Source organism: Pelobates fuscus, chromosome 4, assembly GCF_036172605.1.
Source record: "Pelobates fuscus isolate aPelFus1 chromosome 4, aPelFus1.pri, whole genome shotgun sequence".
In the NCBI taxonomy this organism is placed as follows: domain Eukaryota; kingdom Metazoa; phylum Chordata; class Amphibia; order Anura; family Pelobatidae; genus Pelobates; species Pelobates fuscus.
In genome coordinates, this window is record NC_086320.1 from 266,424,912 (window position 1) to 266,445,977 (window position 21,066).

Below are 21,066 nucleotides of genomic sequence, written 5' to 3' on the forward strand. Positions count from 1 at the left end.
CATTCGTGGTTTAGGTTACATGACACACACTGCCAGCCTGACAGTTTGGACACTTTCCGAAGAAGGAAACATTGCTCTGTGATATGTCAGATTATATGTCAGGGTCAGGAGACTATTAATGAGATACATTTGTCCTTCAGTTATACAAAGCAGACTATCCAGGTTTTTACTTAGAACCTCGAGTTACACAAAACCAAATATTCAAATAATAAATGAACAAATTGAAAAGTACTTTATAACAGGAGAGAAAACGGCAGAGATGATTTTGGATACTGGTATCGGCTTATCACATGATAATAAATACATGTCTGACTTACAAATTATCAGATCAGCTAAGTGTACTGTTATATATTAAAAATGGTGAAATCCCACCTGATCAAAACAAAAAAGTGTAAGCATGAACAGTATGTGCTACAGGAGATCATGGAGCTTGGAATGAGCTGAATAGTACATCCAAAAATAAAATAACTACACAAGACAAACTCACATTTTGTTTAAATAAAAGTAAGATTTTTAGACTATTTGCTTTGGGGCAGTCTTTTAAACTTTTATCTATTTTATTTCATTTTTACCTAGCGCAACCTATTTTCCATACACATCAGGTCCATTATCAAAAGTATCCTAGGTGGGGATTGTTCCACCCACGCTGTTACCACAGAGCGGTTTGTCTGCTCTCAAAATTGTATATTTGTATATTTCATTTTACTACTACTTATTTGCAAATATGGAGAGCACTATTGGCCATCTTTTTCTTTAGTTGCATGTAAACTACACTACAACTACCGTTTGAGGGATATCCTACAAGTGGGGAGTTGAAATACCACTGTAAGCTATTTTTTTTTTTTTACCGAGAGCTGGTTATAGCTCTGAAAAACGTGAGTTGACAATTTTTAGTTCTACGTTGTCTATAGTCCATAGACTTACAATACTGCACTATTGGTCTCCTTCTCTATCTTTCGCATATGCCATTGATGTGTGATACCACTCCAGAGACATCTTATTCAACATTTGAAGACTTTTAAAACCTCAAAAAGACATTTTTAACTTTTACTTGGTACCTTTTTTGATTACTTACCACAATATTGTATTTATTTTGGCGCTACCTGTATCCTTTGTTTTGTTTGTTCGATTTATCCTTGAAGGTTTTGAGAGTTACCTTCCTATTCAGGTGTGCAGCCCATTGTGATCAGTTATTGTAGTGCTGTTCCACCCTTGCTTTTAACGTATGAAGATCAGAGCAGCTTTCCACTGGACCCCAGGGAGAGGATAACCTCTAGCTCTCCCAAAGAAAGACAGGGTAGACATAAAAGTAATACATAAACATACTATTAATAGTCGTGTGTGAATGTGTGTGAGAGTGAGAGAGAATGTGTATGCATGTGTGTGGGAGAGTGTGTCTGTATGTGTCTCTAAGGATTTTTGTGAGTGTTTATTTGGCAATATTAACTAGAAAAATTCCGCTTGTGGTGATGGGTCCAAAGCAATTGGCACCACCTCACTAGTGGAAGAACACCTTAGTGGACACTCCAGGGGTGTCCTGGGGCTTAACCCCTTTAGGTCAAGAGAAAAACAATGATAATACTCAGATGGCTGGAGTAATCCAGACTAGCTGAGTATAGTCCTGGAGAGAAAATCAATAGATAAATAAATAAATAAATAAATAGATAATTTAATAGATAAATCAATAAATCAATAACTATACAATGTGGATACAGTGTAATCTGGATAAGATAAGTAGATTAAACCAAAATATAGTGATAACAAGCCTTAATGGCTCACCTCCATATGGTTCCAATAATACCTAGTATCCTATTCACTCAGGAAATCACCCCTGGATACTGACTTTAATAAGCAATTAGCATGGTCAAGTCCAGTGGTTAGAGTGTAAACCATAGGTAACTGTCAGATAGCTGACATAGGTATCAGAGAAGGGTCACTAAAAAGTCTGTCATGTTGGCGAATACCGAATGGCTATTAATTGACGCCAGTACACATAGAGCCTATACTGTTACGGCTGTGGATAGCTGGTTAAATCAAAGAAGTCCAAAAACGGTATTGGGGGTAGCATGCAACTACACCTAAGAATCGTTGCTATTACACTATAGTGCTAACCTATACATGGTTACAATAGCTAAGAAAGATGAGTTCAGCATGCTTTCCAAAGGTTACCCCATATCACCCAGAGGAATACCCTCTATAGACTCCAATATAAAAAATAGTGACCCAACAGAAAAGGAGGTGAAAGAAATAGTTAAAATGCCTCCATGTGCAGAACCATACTTAGAATGTCGGTTGCCTGCACATGGTGATAGATAGCTTAAGTGAGAAAAACGTGTACGTGAGAAAAGAGCCCAAAGAGCCCGACGCGCGTTTCGGTGCTTGCTTAGATGCACCTTCGTCAGGGGCTGACTGGAGACTAGTCCCTAGTCTCCTTTTATATGTTGTCAGATACTTGAGCCTCTAAGCAATGTCCAATCAAAAAGCCGGTAGTCCGTTCATTCCGGCGCCAAAACCCCACGTGGTGGTATGTTAATGAGCTACCTTCCGCCATCCAATCCTGTGTCTATGTTAATCTATCCCGGTTTCAGACCGCATTAACCACCTCAGTGCCGGGTGAGTTCCCAGGCACACGGGTGTATATGAGGGGTGAAACTGTTGTAGCTGTCAGACCTAGCTACAGTAAATATTATACCTTACACATCGCATCTCTGGGATCTAATACGGCTCCGTGGCTTCGGTATACGCCGTGATGATACAAGTCATGTATCGTTTACACTGTTGCTGACAGTCATAGCCGACGATGACAGTGTTATTTCACGATTTTGTATACAATAAAAATAGAAATTCGTCGTATTGCCTGAGTGACGAATGATCCGCTAGTAAGAAGATATGGATTGTTGGGAATAGCATTTCATAATTATGCTGATGATAGTTCACATCTCTTGGGGTATCGGTTAGCAAGGTACCATGGATTGCTCACTAGGTATAGGAGTCATGTTGAGCCTTCCCGAATGTATTAACCATCTGGGTGCCGAGTGGGTTCCCAGGTACCCAGGTGTATACGAGGGGTCATATATGGCTTGAGTGACTCTCAAAGTTCCGGAGCACATCTCTGAAGTCTAATACGTTAAAATAATACACAGATTACTGGACGACAAGGATACATATGTAGCACTGGCCGCAGACCCTACCAATAGATTCCTGTTAGATCTAAAGAATATTCTTGATCAGGCTTTTCAGAGTAAACTCATAAGCATAGATGAACACAAATTTATGCTTAACAAGAAACCTACCATAGCCACCTTCTATGCATTACCAAAGATACACAAGCAACAGGAAATACTTACTGGGAGACCGATAGTATCTGGTAATAACAATCTCACCCAGAACTGCAGTGTCTATGTGGAACGTATTTTAAGTGGACTTGTCAAAATTCTCCCCTCATACCTAAGAGACACTAAACAAACACTGAAAGCACTAAACAGTCTGACACTACCTACTGGGGCAAAGCTGTGCAGCTTGGACGTAGAAGGACTCTACAGCTCCATCCCTCACGAAACAGGCCTAAACAATGTTCAATACTTTCTCCAGACACGAGATACATCTCTGGGTGACCATAACCAATTTGTACTACAACTCCTACAATTTATCCTCACGCACAATTATTTCCTCTTTGAAGGTACCCACTACCACCAGGTGAGAGGAACTGCTATGGGGACGACTTGCGCCCCCTCCTATGCGAACATCCACCTGGGGTGGTGGGAGGAAAACATCGTGTTTAGCCAGCAGTTCTCGGAATATCACGAATGTATTAAACTATGGAAACGCTACATAGATGATGTGCTGATTGTGTGGACAGGCTCAATAGAACGTTTTGAGGAGTTCGTAAAAGCACTAAATACCAACAACTTGAACCTCAGACTGACACAGAAGGTGGGTGGTAAACAAATCAATTTTTTGGACCTAACCTTAAAAACCACAGATGATGAACACCATATTTCTACCACCCTGTTTAAGAAACCCACAGCCACCAACAGTTTCCTGAACTGGCAAAGCCATCACCCTGGACCTCTGAAATATGGGATACCAGTAGGACAATACCTTCGCGTTAGACGTAACTGCTCCACTATGGATGAGTTCAAAATTAAAGCTAAGTCATTGAGGCTACAGTTTAAGGCGAAGGGTTACTCCAATAGATGCCTTAAAACCGCCTATAAAAGAGCACTAATGACTGATAGATTAACTCTCCTAGAGGACAATACCACTAAAGACACGACACAAAACCTGATTAGATGCATTGGCACTTTTGACACTGGATGGGACCCTGTAAAACGGATACTAGAAAGGTATTGGCCTTTGGTATACCAAGATCAACATCTTAAAGAGGTTCTAACCTCACATGTATCACTTACAGCCAGAAGGGGTCGCAACTTGAAGGACCTACTGGTACCAAGCCATCTTTCACTACCAAAAGTAGAAAACACATGGCTAAGGACTCCAGCAACCGGCACTTTTCAATGTGGTAGATGTAAAGCCTGTAAATACATCCGAAAAAAATCCAAAATCTTCTCGGATTCAACCAACACACAAACACATATGACCAATACCTTCTTTAACTGTCAAACAACAGGTTTGATCTATCTTCTAACCTGCAGTTGCAATCTAAAATATGTGGGCAAGACCTTTAGACCTTTTAAAAAAAGAATTCTGGAACATGTCAAATTACTACAACGAGAGAGCTATTGGATCTTTACACTTAAAACCCTATCTCCCGATGGCATAAACGAAGGCTTCTCCTATACCCCTTTCATTTGATATGTATACAATTGTCGGAAGAGCACTAGCTTCGTACTTTAACGAACTAAATGTGCGCTTCACTCTAAACTATGTAACCTCTAATCTATCGCCTATTTCCATTTAGAGCATGCCTTAATAATATAAACTATTATTAAAGTGTAATCTGCATATATTGTAAATTTTGTAAATATGTATATACGTTCCACCATAACCACTGTGCCTCTAAGACCCACAACTGGCATGTCCCTATAAATAGAACTATAAGAAACCCCACTTCCGCGTAAATATCTATCCTCCATACCATCCAACTCCACACATGCTTTGAATGGCATTCTAAACCCAAGTATTAGCATAAAGATGACAGCAAGGATGAGGAGCATACTGTCATAGTGATAGCAGCTGTAATTCACCGAGCTATGCAGATCTCTGCACGCATGAACTTAAAGGGACTCTATAGTCACCATATAAAAGCAAGAAAGACAGGTCCCCCAGCCTTCCTTCTTGCTTTTATATGTACTTTCATTTATTAAAAATAAATTTCGAGGTGTTTTTATATTAAAAACTTACCTCCGTTCCAGCGCCGAGCTCCCCGCTAGGCCGCGCCCCCTTTTTCGTCAAAATGACGAAATCGCGGGGCCCAATGGGACGGCTTCGCGCTGCACCAATCGCGTTCTTCATAGAGCGGCATTGAATGCCGCCCTATGAAGAACCTGAGCGCTTTACCGCGCATGTGCGCGGAATGCGCGTTCGCGAGCTGAGCTGTCTGACTGACAGCTCAGCTCGCTTTCTAAAATTATCAATGGGGGGGGACCTACTGTCGTCCCCCGGCCCCCACCCCTGAGCGGCGGGTGGGGGCCCTACAATTATCAATAAGGGGGGGACCTACTGTCCCCCCCGGCCCCCACCCCTGTGCGGCGGGTGGGGGCCCTAAAATTATCAATGAGGGGGGGGACTTACTGCCCCCCCCGGCCTCCACCCCTGAGCGGCGGGTGGGGGCCCTAAAATGATCAATGAGGGGGGACCTACTGTCCCCCCCGGCCCCCACCCCTGAGCGGCGGGTGGGGGCCCTACAATTATCAATAAGGGGGGGACCTACTGTCCCCCCCGGCCCCCACCCCTGTGCGGCGGGTGGGGGCCCTACAATTATCAATAAGGGGGGGACCTACTGTCCCCCCCGGCCCCCACCCCTGTGCGGCGGGTGGGGGCCCTAAAATTATCAATGAGGGGGGACTTACTGCCCCCCCCCGGCCCCCACCCCTGAGCGGCGGGTTGGGGCCCTAAAATGATCAATGAGGGGGGGACCTACTGTCCCCCCCCGGCCCCCACCCCTGAGCGGCGGGTGGGGGCCCTACAATTATCAATAAGGGGGGGACCTACTGTCCCCCCCGGCCCCCACCCCTGTGCGGCGGGTGGGGGCCCTAAAATTATCAATGGGGGGGGGACTTACTGCCCCCCCCCGGCCCCCACCCCTGAGCGGCGGGTGGGGGCCCTACAATTATCAATAAGGGGGGGACCTACTGTCCCCCCCGGCCCCCACCCCTGTGCGGCGGGTGGGGGCCCTAAAATTATCAATGGGGGGGGGACTTACTGCCCCCCCCCGGCCCCCACCCCTGAGCGGCAGGTGGGGGCCCTACAATTATCAATAAGGGGGGGACCTACTGTCCCCCCCGGCCCCCACCCCTGTGCGGCGGGTGGGGGCCCTAAAATTTTCAATAAGGGGGGGGACCTATTGTCCCCCCCGGCCCCCACCCCTGAGCGGTGGGTGGGGGCCCTAAATACAAAGGGGGGGGGACCCTAGTTAACCCTCCCCCCCCCAAAAAAAAAATATCTCCCTACCTACCCCCCTCACCCTAAAAATAATGAGGGGGGACCATTAACTAAAAACCTGTAAAAAAAGAAAAAATGAGATAAAATCAACTTACCATTCGATGTTTTCTTTCTTCTAAAATCTTCTTTCTTCAGCCCCAAAAAAGGGCAAATAAAAATCCATAATAACCGACGCAATTAAAAAAAAAAAAAAAAAAAAAAACGAGCGCAAAAAAAAATAATCCATCTTCACCCATGGAGGGCTCCGCGCAGACTGAGCTCCGCAGGGCGGGGGAAGGCTTATAAAGCCTTGCCCCGCCCTGCAATTATGCTAAGAACACTCTGATTGGTGGGTTTAAGCCAATCAGAGTGCTCTTTGTCATTTTACAAGCGTGGGAAAGTTCTTTGGAATTTTCCCACGCTTGTAAAATGACACAGAGCACTGTGATTGGATGGATTTCAAGCCATCCAATCACAGTGCTCTGTGTCATTTTACAAGCGTGGGAAAGTTCTTTGGAATTTTCCCACGCTTGTAAAATGACACAGAGCACTGTGATTGGATGGATTTCAAGCCATCCAATCACAGTGCTCTGTCATTTTACAAGCGTGGAAAAGTTCTTTGGAATTTTCCCACGCTTGTAAAATGACACAGAGCACTGTGATTGGATGGCTTGAAATCCATCCAATCACAGTGCTCTGTGTCATTTTACAAGCGTGGGAAAATTCCAAAGAACTTTCCCACGCTTGTAAAATGACACAGAGCACTGTGATTGGATGGCTTGAAATCCATCCAATCACAGTGCTCTGTGTCATTTTACAAGCGTGGGAAAATTCCAAAGAACTTTCCCACGCTTGTAAAATGACAAAGAGCACTCTGATTGGCTTAAACCCACCAATCAGAGTGTTCTTAGCCTAATTGCAGGGCGGGGCAAGGCTTTATAAGCCTTCCCCCGCCCTGCGGAGCTCAGTCTGCGCGGAGCCCTCCATGGGTGAAGATGGATTATTTTTTTTGCGCTCGGGTTTTTTTTTTTTTTTTATTCCGTCGGTTATTATGGATTTTTATTTGCCCTTTTTTGGGGCTGAAGAAAGAAGATTTTAGAAGAAAGAAAACATCGAATGGTAAGTTGTTTTTATCTTATTTTTTTTTTCTTTACAGGTTTTTAGTTAAAGGGTCCCCCCTCATTATTTTTAGGGTGAGGGGGGTAGGTAGGGAGATAAGTTTTTTGTGGGGGAGGGGGGGTGGGGGGGAGAGGGTTAACTAGGGTCCCCACCCCCTTTGTATTTAGGGCCCCCACCCACCGCTCAGGGGTGGGGGCCGGGGGGGGGCAGTAGGTCCCCCCCCCCTTATTGTGAATTTTAGGGCCCCCACCCGCCGCACAGGGGTGGGGGCGGGGGGGGGGGACAGTAGGTCCCCTCCCTATTGTGAATTTTAGGGCCCCCACCCACCGCTCAGGGGTGGGGGCCGGGGGGGGGACAGTAGGTCCCCCCCCTTATTTTTTATTTTAGGGCCCCCACCCGCCGCACAGGGGTGGGGGCCGGGGGGGGGGACAGTAGCCCCCCCCCTTATTGTGAATTTTAGGGCCCCCACCCGCCGCACAGGGGTGGGGGCCGGGGGGGGACAGTAGGTCCCCTCCCTATTGTGAATTTTAGGGCCCCCACCCGCCCCACAGGGGTGGGGGCCGGGGGGGGACAGTAGGTCCCCTCCCTATTGTGAATTTTAGGGCCCCCACCCGCCGCACAGGGGTGGGGGCCGGGGGGGGGGGCAGTATGTCCCCCCCTTATTTTTTATTTTAAGGCCCCCACCCACCGCACAGGGGTGGGGGCCGGGGGGGGACAATAGGTCCCCCCCTTATTGATAATTTTAGGGCCCCCACCCGCCGCACAGGGGTGGGGGCCGGGGGGGCAGTATGTGCCCCCCTTATTTTTAGGGCCCCCACCCACCGCTCAGGGGTGGGGGCCGGGGGGGGGGGAGGAGAGTAGGTCCCCCCCCCCCTTCAACCACTATTGTGGCCGGACAGCATCCCTGTGGGTTCGGGCTTCAGCTGTCAGCTGAAGCCACGCCCACAGCAGTGCTGACAGGCTGTCAGCACACAAAGCGCGTTCACAGTGCTTTGTGTGCTGATAGCCCGTCTGATGCATTCACCCAGAATGCATCGGACGAGAGGCCTTTTTAGGGCCTCTGAACTCGGAAGTCCCTCTGGTGGCCGTCTGATTGACTGCAACAAGAGGTGTTCCAAGCTTCTAATGTAAACACTGCATTTTCTCAGAAAATACAGTGCTTACAAGAAAAAGGCTCCGGGTAGCTGTAGCACTCACCTAAACAACCTCATTAAGCTGAAGTTGTTCAGGTGACTATAGTGTCCCTTTAACATGATTTTTATCCCTGGTTAGTATACCCAAGATATCTCGCTGGCAGACACTTCAAGGGATTTGAACCATTGATATAACAATGCTAACTATCCCCGATAACCTATATCCTCGTCCTGGCTGACTCTAGGTCAATCAGGCCATGTAACAACTCACATCACATCTCGCAGTAAATGAACTTTAATTAAATTGGCATTGGTACATGCTAGCCCTACTTATAGTTGGACTCTTAGCGGAGTCTCTCTAAGTTACACCAATTCATAAATCAATTGTATTCAAACAAGAACAAACACAGTAAATACTGTTACAATTTTCAGCAACAATGTTACCAATGCATAACTATTTAATTCACACGGGATATACCGAAGCAACGAAGCCCTATTAGACTTCAGAGATGTGCTCCGGAACTTTGAGAGTCACTCAAGCCATATATGACCCCTCGTATACACCTGGGTACCTGGGAACCCACTCGGCACCCAGATGGTTAATACATTCGGGAGGGCTCAACATGACTCCTATACCTAGTGAGCAATCCATGGTACCTTGCTAACCGATACCCCAAGAGATGTGAACTATCATCAGCATAATTATGAAATGCTATTCCCAACAATCCATATCTTCTTCCTAGCGGATCATTCGTCACTCAGGCAATACGACGAATTTCTATTTTTATTGTATACAAAATCGTGAAATAACACTGTCATCGTCGGCTATGACTGTCAGCAACAGTGTAAACGATACATGACTTGTATCATCACGGCGTATACCGAAGCCACGGATCCGTATTAGATCCCAGAGATGCGATGTGTAAGGTATAATATTTACTGTAGCTAGGTCTGACAGCTACAACAGTTTCACCCCTCATATACACCCGTGTGCCTGGGAACTCACCGGCACTGAGGTGGTTAATGCGGTCTGAAACCGGGATAGATTAACAGACAGGATTGGATGGCGGAAGGTAGCTCATTAACATACCACCACGTGGGGTTTTGGCGCCGGAATGAACGGACTACCGGCTTTTTGATTGGACATTGCTTAGAGGCTCAAGTATCTGACAACATATAAAAGGAGACTAGGGACTAGTCTCCAGTCAGCCCCTGACGAAGGTGCATCTAAGCAAGCACCGAAACGCGCGTCGGGCTCTTTGGGCTCTTTTCTCACGTACACGTTTTTCTCACTTAAGCTATCTATCACCATGTGCAGGCAACCGACATTCTAAGTATGGTTCTGCACATGGAGGCATTTTAACCATTTCTTTCACCTCCTTTTCTGTTGGGTCACTATTTTTTATATTGGAGTCTATAGAGGGTATTCCTCTGGGTGATATGGGGTAACCTTTGGAAAGCATGCTGAACTCATCTTTCTTAGCTATTGTAACCATGTATAGGTTAGCACTATAGTGTAATAGCAATGATTCTTAGGTGTAGTTGCATGCTACCCCCAATACCGTTTTTGGACTTCTTTGATTTAACCAGCTATCCACAGCCGTAACAGTATAGGCTCTATGTGTACTGGCGTCAATTAATAGCCATTCGGTATTCGCCAACATGACAGACTTTTTAGTGACCCTTCTCTGATACCTATGTCAGCTATCTGACAGTTACCTATGGTTTACACTCTAACCACTGGACTTGACCTTGCTAATTGCTTATTAAAGTCAGTATCCAGGGGTGATTTCCTGAGTGAATAGGATACTAGGTATTATTGGAACCATATGGAGGTGAGCCATTAAGGCTTGTTATCACTATATTTTGGTTTAATCTACTTATCTTATCCAGATTACACTGTATCCACATTGTATAGTTATTGATTTATTGATTTATCTATTAAATTATCTATTTATTTATTTATTTGGCAATATGCCTGCGTGAGTCTGTCTCTGTGCCGATATTGTGCATCTAAGCATACATTTTTTAACAGTAGGAATATTTGAACGTGTGTCTTAATGAGTATGTGTGAAGCATTGTGTATTACCGTGTGTGCATATCAGACATTGTGTATGTGTGTCTGGCAGTGTGTATCCAAGTGTATTGTGGCATAGTGTATGTGTATGACAATTTTTGTGGATGTAGAGTTTGAGGGAATGAGGGCAGGCAACAAAATGTACCTTTATCTGTGTGGAGGGGGAAATCTTGCACTGGCCCTTTGTGAATTGTTCATTTGTGCACCATCAAAGAGGCTGGAGAGGATGCAGTCTATGTGTACCAGTGTCAAATGTTCCATATTAAACTGACACTCAATGTGAAAAAAGAGACAAATTGCCATTTCCGTATCATCCTGGCATAATGTTTTCCGTATGTAAGGGATAAATATTTCTTAAATTTTAGAGCTATTTTAGAGCTTAGATTTTAGAGCTATTTTTAATAGTTAGATAGTAAAATAGTCAACATACATATGCTGTTCTTGCTTGCTTACTGCTCCATACATAGCTTATCAAGCAAGAAAAAATACAAATTAAAACAAAAAGCAAAAAAACAAAAACACATGCATAAGCTCATCCCTCTTTTACAAATGTCACCGGAGCTAGCTTAGGCAATTGTACAGTTTGTGCATGCTATCACATTACCTAGGATAATAAAAGTAAAAATAAGCATGACATTCATATGAAGTTCTGTAAATATTGTGTGTTTTACGTAATTAGAACGTAAATCGCTACTGAGTATTTAATGTGAATTGGTGGAAAGCAGATAAACCTGTAATGGGTTAGTGACTGTATATGCTTTCAAAAGAGATTCTCAAGTTGAGTCCAGAGTGCACTAGTTTCACGTTTTTCCGTAACATTGAGTAATGTTTTCTTTTACTTTAATTATATTGTTGTAATGGCATGTTTGTCACTGTCTACTATTGGCTGTAGAGTTTTCTTATTTAGAACCTACATCTAACTGCATAGCATTTATTATGGTAAATTGGTTTGCGCTTGTTGGCCCCAGTAAGGTGAAAACCGTTTCTGGCTTTGATTATTCTTTACCTGCATTGACCCTCTGTTGCATACTCTCTTTCAAACTTGTCATGCAAGTGGATATTATTTACAATTGAGATACGCAGAGAAGTCTACTTAAAGTGAACCTTCAAATTAAAGGGGCCCTCCAGACTGCTTAAGCACTTCATCTTGATGAAAAGCTTTGTGTGTGAAGTGTGTCCCCTCTTTTATTCATTTAGGGAAAAGTACAGATTTCAAAAGAAATTGGCACTTTTATAAATCAACCTGGTAACACTCCCGTAACTTCTACCGTGTTTCTCCGAAAATAAGACCGGGTCTTATATTAATTTTAGTCACACAAAACACACTAGGGCTTATTTTTAGGGTAGGGCTTATTTATTTACGGTACCGGTATGTACATTGAACCCCCCTTTAATTAATCCACCCCCCTTTAATTAATCCACCCCCCCTTTAATTAATCCACCCCCCCTTTAATAAATCCACCCCCCCTTTAATAAATCCACCCCCTCTAATGAATCCACCCCCCCTTTAATTAATCCACCCCCCTCTTTAATAAATCCACCCACTCTAATTAATCCACCCCCTCTAATTAATCCACCCCCTCTAATTAATCCACCCCCTCTAATTAATCCACCCCCTTTAATTAATCCACCCCCTTTAATTAATCCACCCCCTCTAATTAATCCACCCTCCCTCTAATTAATCCACCCCCCCTCTAATTAATCCACCACCCCTTTAATTAATCCACCACCCCTTTAATTAATCCACCACCCCTTTAATTAATCCACCACCCCTTTAAGTAATCCACCACCCCTTTAAGTAATCCACCACCCCTTTAAGTAATCCACCACCCCTTTAATTAATCCACCCTCCCTTTAATTAATCCACCCCCCTTTAATTAATCCACCCCCCTTTAATTAATCCACCCCTCTAATTAATCCACCCCTCTAATTAATCCACCCCTCTAATTAATCCACCCCTCTAATTAATCCACCCCATCTAATTAATCCACCCCATCTAATTAATCCACACACCCCCTCTAATCCACACCCCCCTCTAATTAATCCACACCCCCCTCTAATTAATCCACACCCCCTTTAATTAATCCACCACCCCTTTAATTAATCCACCACCCCTTTAATTAATCCCCCCTCCCTTTAATTAATTCACCCCCCTTTAATTAATTAAGTCCCAGGCATAAAATACCGGTATCTACGCACAGTTCAAAGAGTCCGACCACTGGGTGCCTCACCGCCCGGAATGGATCCTTCCGCTGAAGATCCGTGAAGGCAGACTGACGGCGCTGCGCACGTCGTCATCACGCTGCGCGATGCCGCGGCCCGCAACGCTCCTCCCCCTCCTGATAGAAGAAGGAAGTCCCGCCAAAGGTAAAATGCCTAGGTCTTATTTTCGGGGTAGGGCTTATATTGCAGCCCACCCCGAAAATTCAGCTAGGGCTTATTTTCGGGGTAGGTCCTATTTTCGGGGAAACACGGTAAGCAGACAACAGGCCATGCCACAGAAAGTCTGGTAGGTGTTAAAAGGGGAGGGCTTGCAAAGATAGCAGACCAGAGAAATGCAGGTTTTGCAAACCGTTTTAGATATACCTCTAATTAATAAACGCATAATTAAATTAATTGGGGGCATATCTACTAACCACTGATTTTTATTTATTTTGTATTTGGGCAGTGGAGTATCTCTTTAACATTTCCAAATACATCGATAGATTTTAGGATTGTTATTAAAAGGGACACTCCAGGCACCTAAACAATTTAATCTAAATTAAGTTGTTATGATGCTAGGAGGCCCTGGACTCACAGTTACCTCAAGAGGTTAAACCGTTCCCTAACGGTTTAACCCCAAAGTTGCCTTCAAAGGCGTTCTCAGCTCCCCCAAGGAGGCATTCGGTTTCTGAAATTTCAGTTTCAGGAAGCATAGAGTGCACCGAGCAGGGGAGTCACTACAAAAAGTAAAAGTTAAAACTGTATTTTTGTGCACGCATGTTCCTTAATCTGTATTTTGTATTAATTTTGGTCTACACTGCTGAGAAATGCATGTTGCAGGTATGCAGCATATTCTAATTTTGTTCTATGTATGTTTGGATTCAAGACAAAAATCATTTTAAGTTGAGCATCCCATCCTGTCCCCACCTTCAGATGTCACTTTGGAGAACACTACAGGTAAGTATAAATTTGAGGAAGCTCTGGATAGCAATATCACTTTAATAATAATGTTTATTTGATACAGAGCAGATGTGATATGCACTATTACTTTAATTGTTTCGTTTTGATGCTGTATTTTTTTAATTGTGTTTTTTTGTAGATCAAACTAATTTTGCATTATATATATATATACACACACACAATGCAAAATGAATTGATTAAAAATAAATAAATATATATATATATATATATATATATATATATATATATATATATATATATATATATATATATATACAGGGAGTGCAGAATTATTAGGCAAATGAGTATTTTGACCACATCATCCTCTTTATGCATGTTGTCTTACTCCAAGCTGTATAGGCTCGAAAGCCTACTACCAATTAAGCATATTAGGTGATGTGCATCTCTGTAATGAGAAGGGGTGTGGTCTAATGACATCAACACCCTATATCAGGTGTGCATAATTATTAGGCAACTTCCTTTCCTTTGGCAAAATGGGTCAAAAGAAGGACTTGACAGGCTCAGAAAAGTAAAAAATAGTGAGATATCTTGCAGAGGGATGCAGCACTCTTAAAATTGCAAAGCTTCTGAAGCGTGATCATCGAACAATCAAGCGTTTCATTCAAAATAGTCAACAGGGTCGCAAGAAGCGTGTGGAGAAACCAAGGCGCAAAATAACTGCCCATGAACTGAGAAAAGTCAAGCGTGCAGCTGCCAAGATGCCACTTGCCACCAGTTTGGCCATATTTCAGAGCTGCAACATCACTGGAGTGCCCAAAAGCACAAGGTGTGCAATACTCAGAGACATTGCCAAGGTAAGAAAGGCTGAAAGACGACCACCACTGAACAAGACACACAAGCTGAAACATCAAGACTGGGCCAAGAAATATCTCAAGACTGATTTTTCTAAGGTTATATGGACTGATGAAATGAGAGTGAGTCTTGATGGGCCAGATGGATGGATTGGTAAAGGGCAGAGAGCTCCAGTCCGACTCAGACGCCAGCAAGGTGGAGGTGGAGTACTGGTTTGGGCTGGTATCATCAAAGATGAGCTTGTGGGGCCTTTTCGGGTTGAGGATGGAGTCAAGCTCAACTCCCAGTCCTACTGCCAGTTTCTGGAAGACACCTTCTTCAAGCAGTGGTACAGGAAGAAGTCTGCATCCTTCAAGAAAAACATGATTTTCATGCAGGACAATGCTCCATCACACGCGTCCAAGTACTCCACAGCGTGGCTGGCAAGAAAGGGTATAAAAGAAGAAAATCTAATGACATGGCCTCCTTGTTCACCTGATCTGAACCCCATTGAGAACCTGTGGTCCATCATCAAATGTGAGATTTACAAGGAGGGAAAACAGTACACCTCTCTGAACAGTGTCTGGGAGGCTGTGGTTGCTGCTGCACGCACTGTTGATGGTGAACAGATCAAAACACTGACAGAATCCCTGGATGGAAAGCTTTTGAGTGTCCTTGCAAAGAAAGGTGGCCATATTGGTCACTGATTTGTTTTTGTTATGTTTTTGAATGTCAGAAATGTATATTTGTGAATGTTGAGATGTTATATTGGTTTCACTGGTAAAAATAAATAATTGAAATGGGTATATATTTGTTTTTTGTTAAGTTGCCTAATAATTATGCACAGTAATAGTCACCTGCACACACAGATATCCCCCTAAAATAGCTAAAACTAAAAACAAACTAAAAACTACTTCCAAAAATATTCAGCTTTGATATTAATGAGTTTTTTGGGTTCATTGAGAACATGGTTGTTGTTCAATAATAAAATTAATCCTCAAAAATACAACTTGCCTAATAATTCTGCACTCCCTGTATATATATATATATATATATATATATATATATATATATATATATATATATATATATATATACACAAAAAGATGTGGCTGCACTCACGGATGTTCCTTAAAACGTAACTTTTATTCAGTCCATAAAACAGATCGACGTTTCAGTCCAACATGTGGACTTTCATCAGGATCATATGAGTTAAGTTTTAAGGAACATCCGTGAGTGCAGCCACATCTTTTTGTATATATAGATAAACAGCCCTGGTATTGCACCCGTTTTTTGGGATTCTTTTGGAAATCACTGGCAGCCTGAGTGCAAGGTACTGTACACATTTATATATACACACTCTGACAACAGATTAATTCAATACACTTCAGTTCATTTAGCAATAGCAATGCTGTCTTCCAAGTTGGAATTAGTTTAGAACCCACCAATATTGGTGTACTGTGGCATAGTGGAGGGCTTAACACGAAATGGCCATATATAGCTATGGTGGGACTGAATTCCATATTTGCTTCATGAGACAGGTGATTTTTAGTAGCTCTGCAAAATTTAAAACTGTTTGTGTGTGTGTGTGCTGTTCCTTTTAATCTGTATTATGTTTTAGTTGTTGTGAAGCAAGAAAGGAACGGTCTTCACTCTTCACCTGTCAATTCATTCATGGCATGCTTGCTATACCATCAGCATGGTATGGCACAAGATTGGCTGATGGCAAAGGGAAGGAGATACAATTTACCAATAGCAATTCGGAAACAAGTATAGATTAAACAACGATAGCTAAAGGTTTATTCCAACATCTATGACTAATTTTGCTTTTAGAAGTGGTCAGGGTGGTAATAGTCTTGCTGTGCAGTGCTTTAAGCTAAAACACTGCACAGTCTGAGTAATTTGTACTTGTGTGCCAGTGGGCTACCTACACACCTGGTACACACGACATTGGCAACCCGGAACTCTGTTCCGCACTGCCCAATGTCAATTCTGTGCATATTTCTACATGTGTCAGCATACACTGCATGCTGGTAACAGATGTAATGTGACTATCCTATTGCAGAGCTCGTAAGGCGAGTCTAATGTGTCTCCTCCCTGCAGTCCTCCTGCCTCCCAATCCCATCATTCGGTTTTGTTTTGTTTTTTTTTACACTCAATCCCTTTCCCCTTCCTCTGGTCGACGCAGAACATGCACATTCACTCTGGGTCACAAACGGTCCAATCAAGGGCTTCTCTTTGGGAAGGCTTTGATTGAACAAGCCATCTGCTGTCATGACATCATGAGGAGGTGGGACTCCAGCATTGCCTATAAAGATAAATAAAAACTTATTTCAACCTGTTTTGTAGCAATCGTGAGGAAGGACATAAAGAACAATGCCTATTAGGGCATGTGATGAAGTGCCCTTCGCCACTTGTGCCTGGAGAGGACTAATTTCCAGCCTCTTGCCGTATGACTATGGTCCCTGGGAGATTTTGCCAGTTAGAAACACCATTTGGACTTATTGGTGTTTTAAAAGACTGTTCTGGCCCTTTAAATGGTACTGGCACAGTTCTGCAACTTCCAATAACTGTCATATATTCAAACACTGACTGAACTTAACTGTCATTTTGTTTTCCTCTGAGGAGGAGTTGTTTTGCTGCGTGAGTGCTGTTGCTTTTGTGTGCTCATTAAACAGACCTGCTTGACCCTTTCTTGAAGCCTTGGCTCATGCTTGGGGGATGGGATAAGTCTGCAGTGCTGATGGTGTCGGTTGGAGTGCTTGGAGTCCTCGGCAAGCACTAGAAGCATCGATTGGCGGAGGTACTCGGTCGGAGTGCCAGCAGGTCAGTCACCGGGCATTATTAATTATATACATATATATATAAAACCTCTGAAGGGTTAAAATAGGGCCCTGGCATGTGGAATGAGCCTGTCACTGGTGCCTCATTTCAGGGCCCTATTTAACCTTGCACTACATAGAGTCCCAGGGGGAAGCATTTTCCAAGTAAGTGGATTAATCTCATAAGAGCAGGCATTAGGCTGCTAGAGTAGGACCTGTCAAGAATGGGGTACATTGACGTTGTGCCAGACTTATTCAATGTAAGATCATATACTGTAACTAAACCCCCATTTTGGTTTGCCTAGATTGGGTGTTTTTAAATAAAACTATGACATTATGTGAGACTTGAAACTGCTGTTTAGTGAATGAGTGAGTGCGCTGGATCTTGTATGAAGAGGCACCCTTATCAGTATGCATGTCCAGGTGAGTGATGCCCTTTAGAGCATGCATACTTATATCTATTTATTTTACATTTATAAGGGTTGACACCAAGTCAGTTTGGGCATGAGAAGTGCACTTTAACCTCTAATGATTACAAGTACCAATATTTAACTACAGGAAGGAAAATAGTCTGGTGAATGGTAACAAATATCTAGCATATACCATCCTCTGTTAAGCAGATCATTCCTTTGCAAGTAACGGTTTAGTTATAGATACATTTATTCCATGTGCAGTCACACTAATGGTACAAATGCCTGGCCATATTAAGCAGTAAACTGTGCTTTCCAAACCTAAATATTATTGAGATCACTAGACAGAAAAACAGAGCGCTGCATTTCAAACAGTTTCTACATGTATCTGATTTAATGCTTAACTTAATGCAAAAAATGTATCCATAGCTCAAATTCGTAAAACACAAGGCTGACATACACATCAGATTATTATTTTGTAAGCAGGATGTGTGAATGGTTTTAAATTAAGGCTTGGTATAATATAGTATAATAATTCCAGCCGTGCTGGAAAAGAGTAGGAATACTAGGTTGAAGTCATGCCTCATTTTAGCAGAAATTAGTCATTTACATCAGCAAGATTTATTTTAATGATACAGTATTGCTTTCTCTTTTATATCAACCATTTACTTCCCGCTCTTAATTGTAGCAAAGTGTTGTGGCAGTATTTTACTTACTCATTTTGTGTGGAGGTTTATCCCTTGCCCCCTTGATCTGTTAGACAGTCACATTTTCCCCTCACTGCCCAAGACGAACACATGCTGGCAGTGCTACGAGAGTGGCGGTCACATGGCACTATGAATTTACTGACTAAACATAGCTAGAACAAAGCTGGGTCATTGACAGGGGGCCTTGCTGATCCACTATTTCAATTCAACTAAATATGGCTGCCCTTTCAGACACAGCCAGACTGTCTTCCCCAGCTGACAGATGCTCTGTAAGACTGGGCAGCGAGTTTACATTCCTATACAGAAATACAAGATTCCACAGACTGACCTCTATTACACGGAGATCAATGCCAAGTTCAAATCAGATACTTATACAAATTTTGTATGCCAAATGCACAGTTTATGTTTTTTGATTTTATTTTTTAATGCACATAACTGAGGCAAAAAAACGGAAACATTATGGCAGGCTAAACAGATCAAAGGATTTTAAGGTTATGTGGGACTTTTACTGTTTTTTGTTTTAGCAACAATTACATTTAAGTAATTGATCAAATGGGTTGTTCCTGTCTGTTTAAAACTCAGTATCCAAATTTTATTTGCAACTGGTTACGCCTAGAGATGATGGGGCGCTGCCCCCCCTGACTTGTTGGGCTATGTCCACGTAACTGCGTGTGCTCAACCCTTGACCCAATGAAATGTCACCTGTTCAAAACCATAAACAAGAGCATCTCCAGCCATCTGTAAAGGGGAAAATGTTTTTATCTATCATTACTACGAACAACAGATTTTGTCATTTTTTTTTTGCAACAGCAATTAGAAGGTGCCCTACCTACCCTAAGGGACCAGCCTACACGGCAGAGTTGTATTGGTTTTCAAGCTAGTCACTTTTTAGGTGTCACATGGTTTGTCACAGCATGGCAACAATTACAACAACAAAAGTTATAGGGTGGCTAGAAAACCAAAACAAAACATCTCTCTATATTAACAACACAGAACAGGGCACTTCACTAGGTATGTTTAACAGGCAAGGATGAGAGAAGACTAAAACAACATAATTAAAAAAAAAAAATGAGAATAACCGTTCAAGAAACAAATATTAGACATCCCTGAAGGTTTCAATGGACAGATGCTGAGACAGTAAAATTTGATTTAGTTCCTGTATCTAAGCAGAAACATTACACCAAGAGCATCAGCAGGGATGAAATTCAGTAAATGTTAGATTGTGGACTATCCTGGAAATAAGCGAAGTTACAGCAAGCAGACACTGCCAAAAATGCTTTTCAGTAACACGAAAGCCAGTCTTTTATTACCGGCAGAGTCCCCAAGGGAGGTTATCGGAGACGCTTAGACATGATGTCAGACTTCTGCATCTTGACCAAGTGCTCTTTACCAGAATGGCAACATAGGTTTATGGTTTAATAAAACAATTAGCAATAGATTTGACATAGAATCAAAATCAAATTTTAGGAAACTAGTAAGACAAAGCATTAAACTAAAGGTATTGAAATAATTTAAGGCAATTTAGTATCTCCAGCACCAAGTCTGCTAGGTCATTAATGGATAACCTCGGTCAAAGTGGACTGTCATGGTTACCAAGGTCATGATAATTGTCATGTGTTCATTGCATTCCTATATAGTATATATTAGTATCTTAGGAAAAAAAACAGAAAGGGTGTAATTCTTTCTCCTTATTCCACTCTAGAAGCTTGTGATGCCATTATTGATACCAGAGTATATGCTATGTTTGACACTGCTCTCTTGAAAGATCATTAAAATCAATGAAAATTTTAAGTGAAAATAGGGGTAGTTGTAACGAGAGCTCCAATACTTTTTTGAGTTAGTTTTTGCACAAAAATATCACATTGTAGACATGCCGATTTTCGCTTTCTACATTTTTTTTTTTTACTGGCTTTGTGAAATTCTAAATGCACTCCGAAATATTCACTAAACAGGGTTGTAACAAACATATTTTCACGTGCTAATTCAGAATACCTAAACTAAAAGAAAAGAAAAAAAAAGCCACGTTGGATATCTTTCCAGCTCTGCTAGTTTGGCCATTATATAGCAAAGATAGGTGATTTTCAGATAGCCTGGCAAAATGTATTAGAGAGAGGGGGGGGGGGGTGTGTGTGTGTGTGTGTGTTCTGTATTTCGTGTAAAGTTTGGTCTTTATAACAATACCACTGCTGAAAAATGCATGTTCCAGGTATAACCCCAATTTCCCTTCTTTTTATTTCATTA

General features: G+C 42.6%; 1 protein-coding gene across 5 annotated transcripts in view; it reads right to left on the bottom strand.

Moving 5' to 3' along the window:
- TRAK1 (trafficking kinesin protein 1) overlaps window positions 1-18,923 on the bottom strand; it is a 126,032-nt gene extending 107,109 nt beyond the window's left edge. For all 5 annotated transcript variants that reach the window (XM_063452093.1, XM_063452091.1, XM_063452088.1 and 2 more), the window contains exon 1: window positions 18,835-18,923. In XM_063452093.1, coding sequence (XP_063308163.1) covers window positions 18,835-18,838 — 4 coding nt within the window. In that variant the 5' untranslated portion in view covers window positions 18,839-18,923. The remainder of the gene's footprint in view (window positions 1-18,834) is intronic.
- Window positions 18,924-21,066: the final 2,143 nt, after the last annotated feature.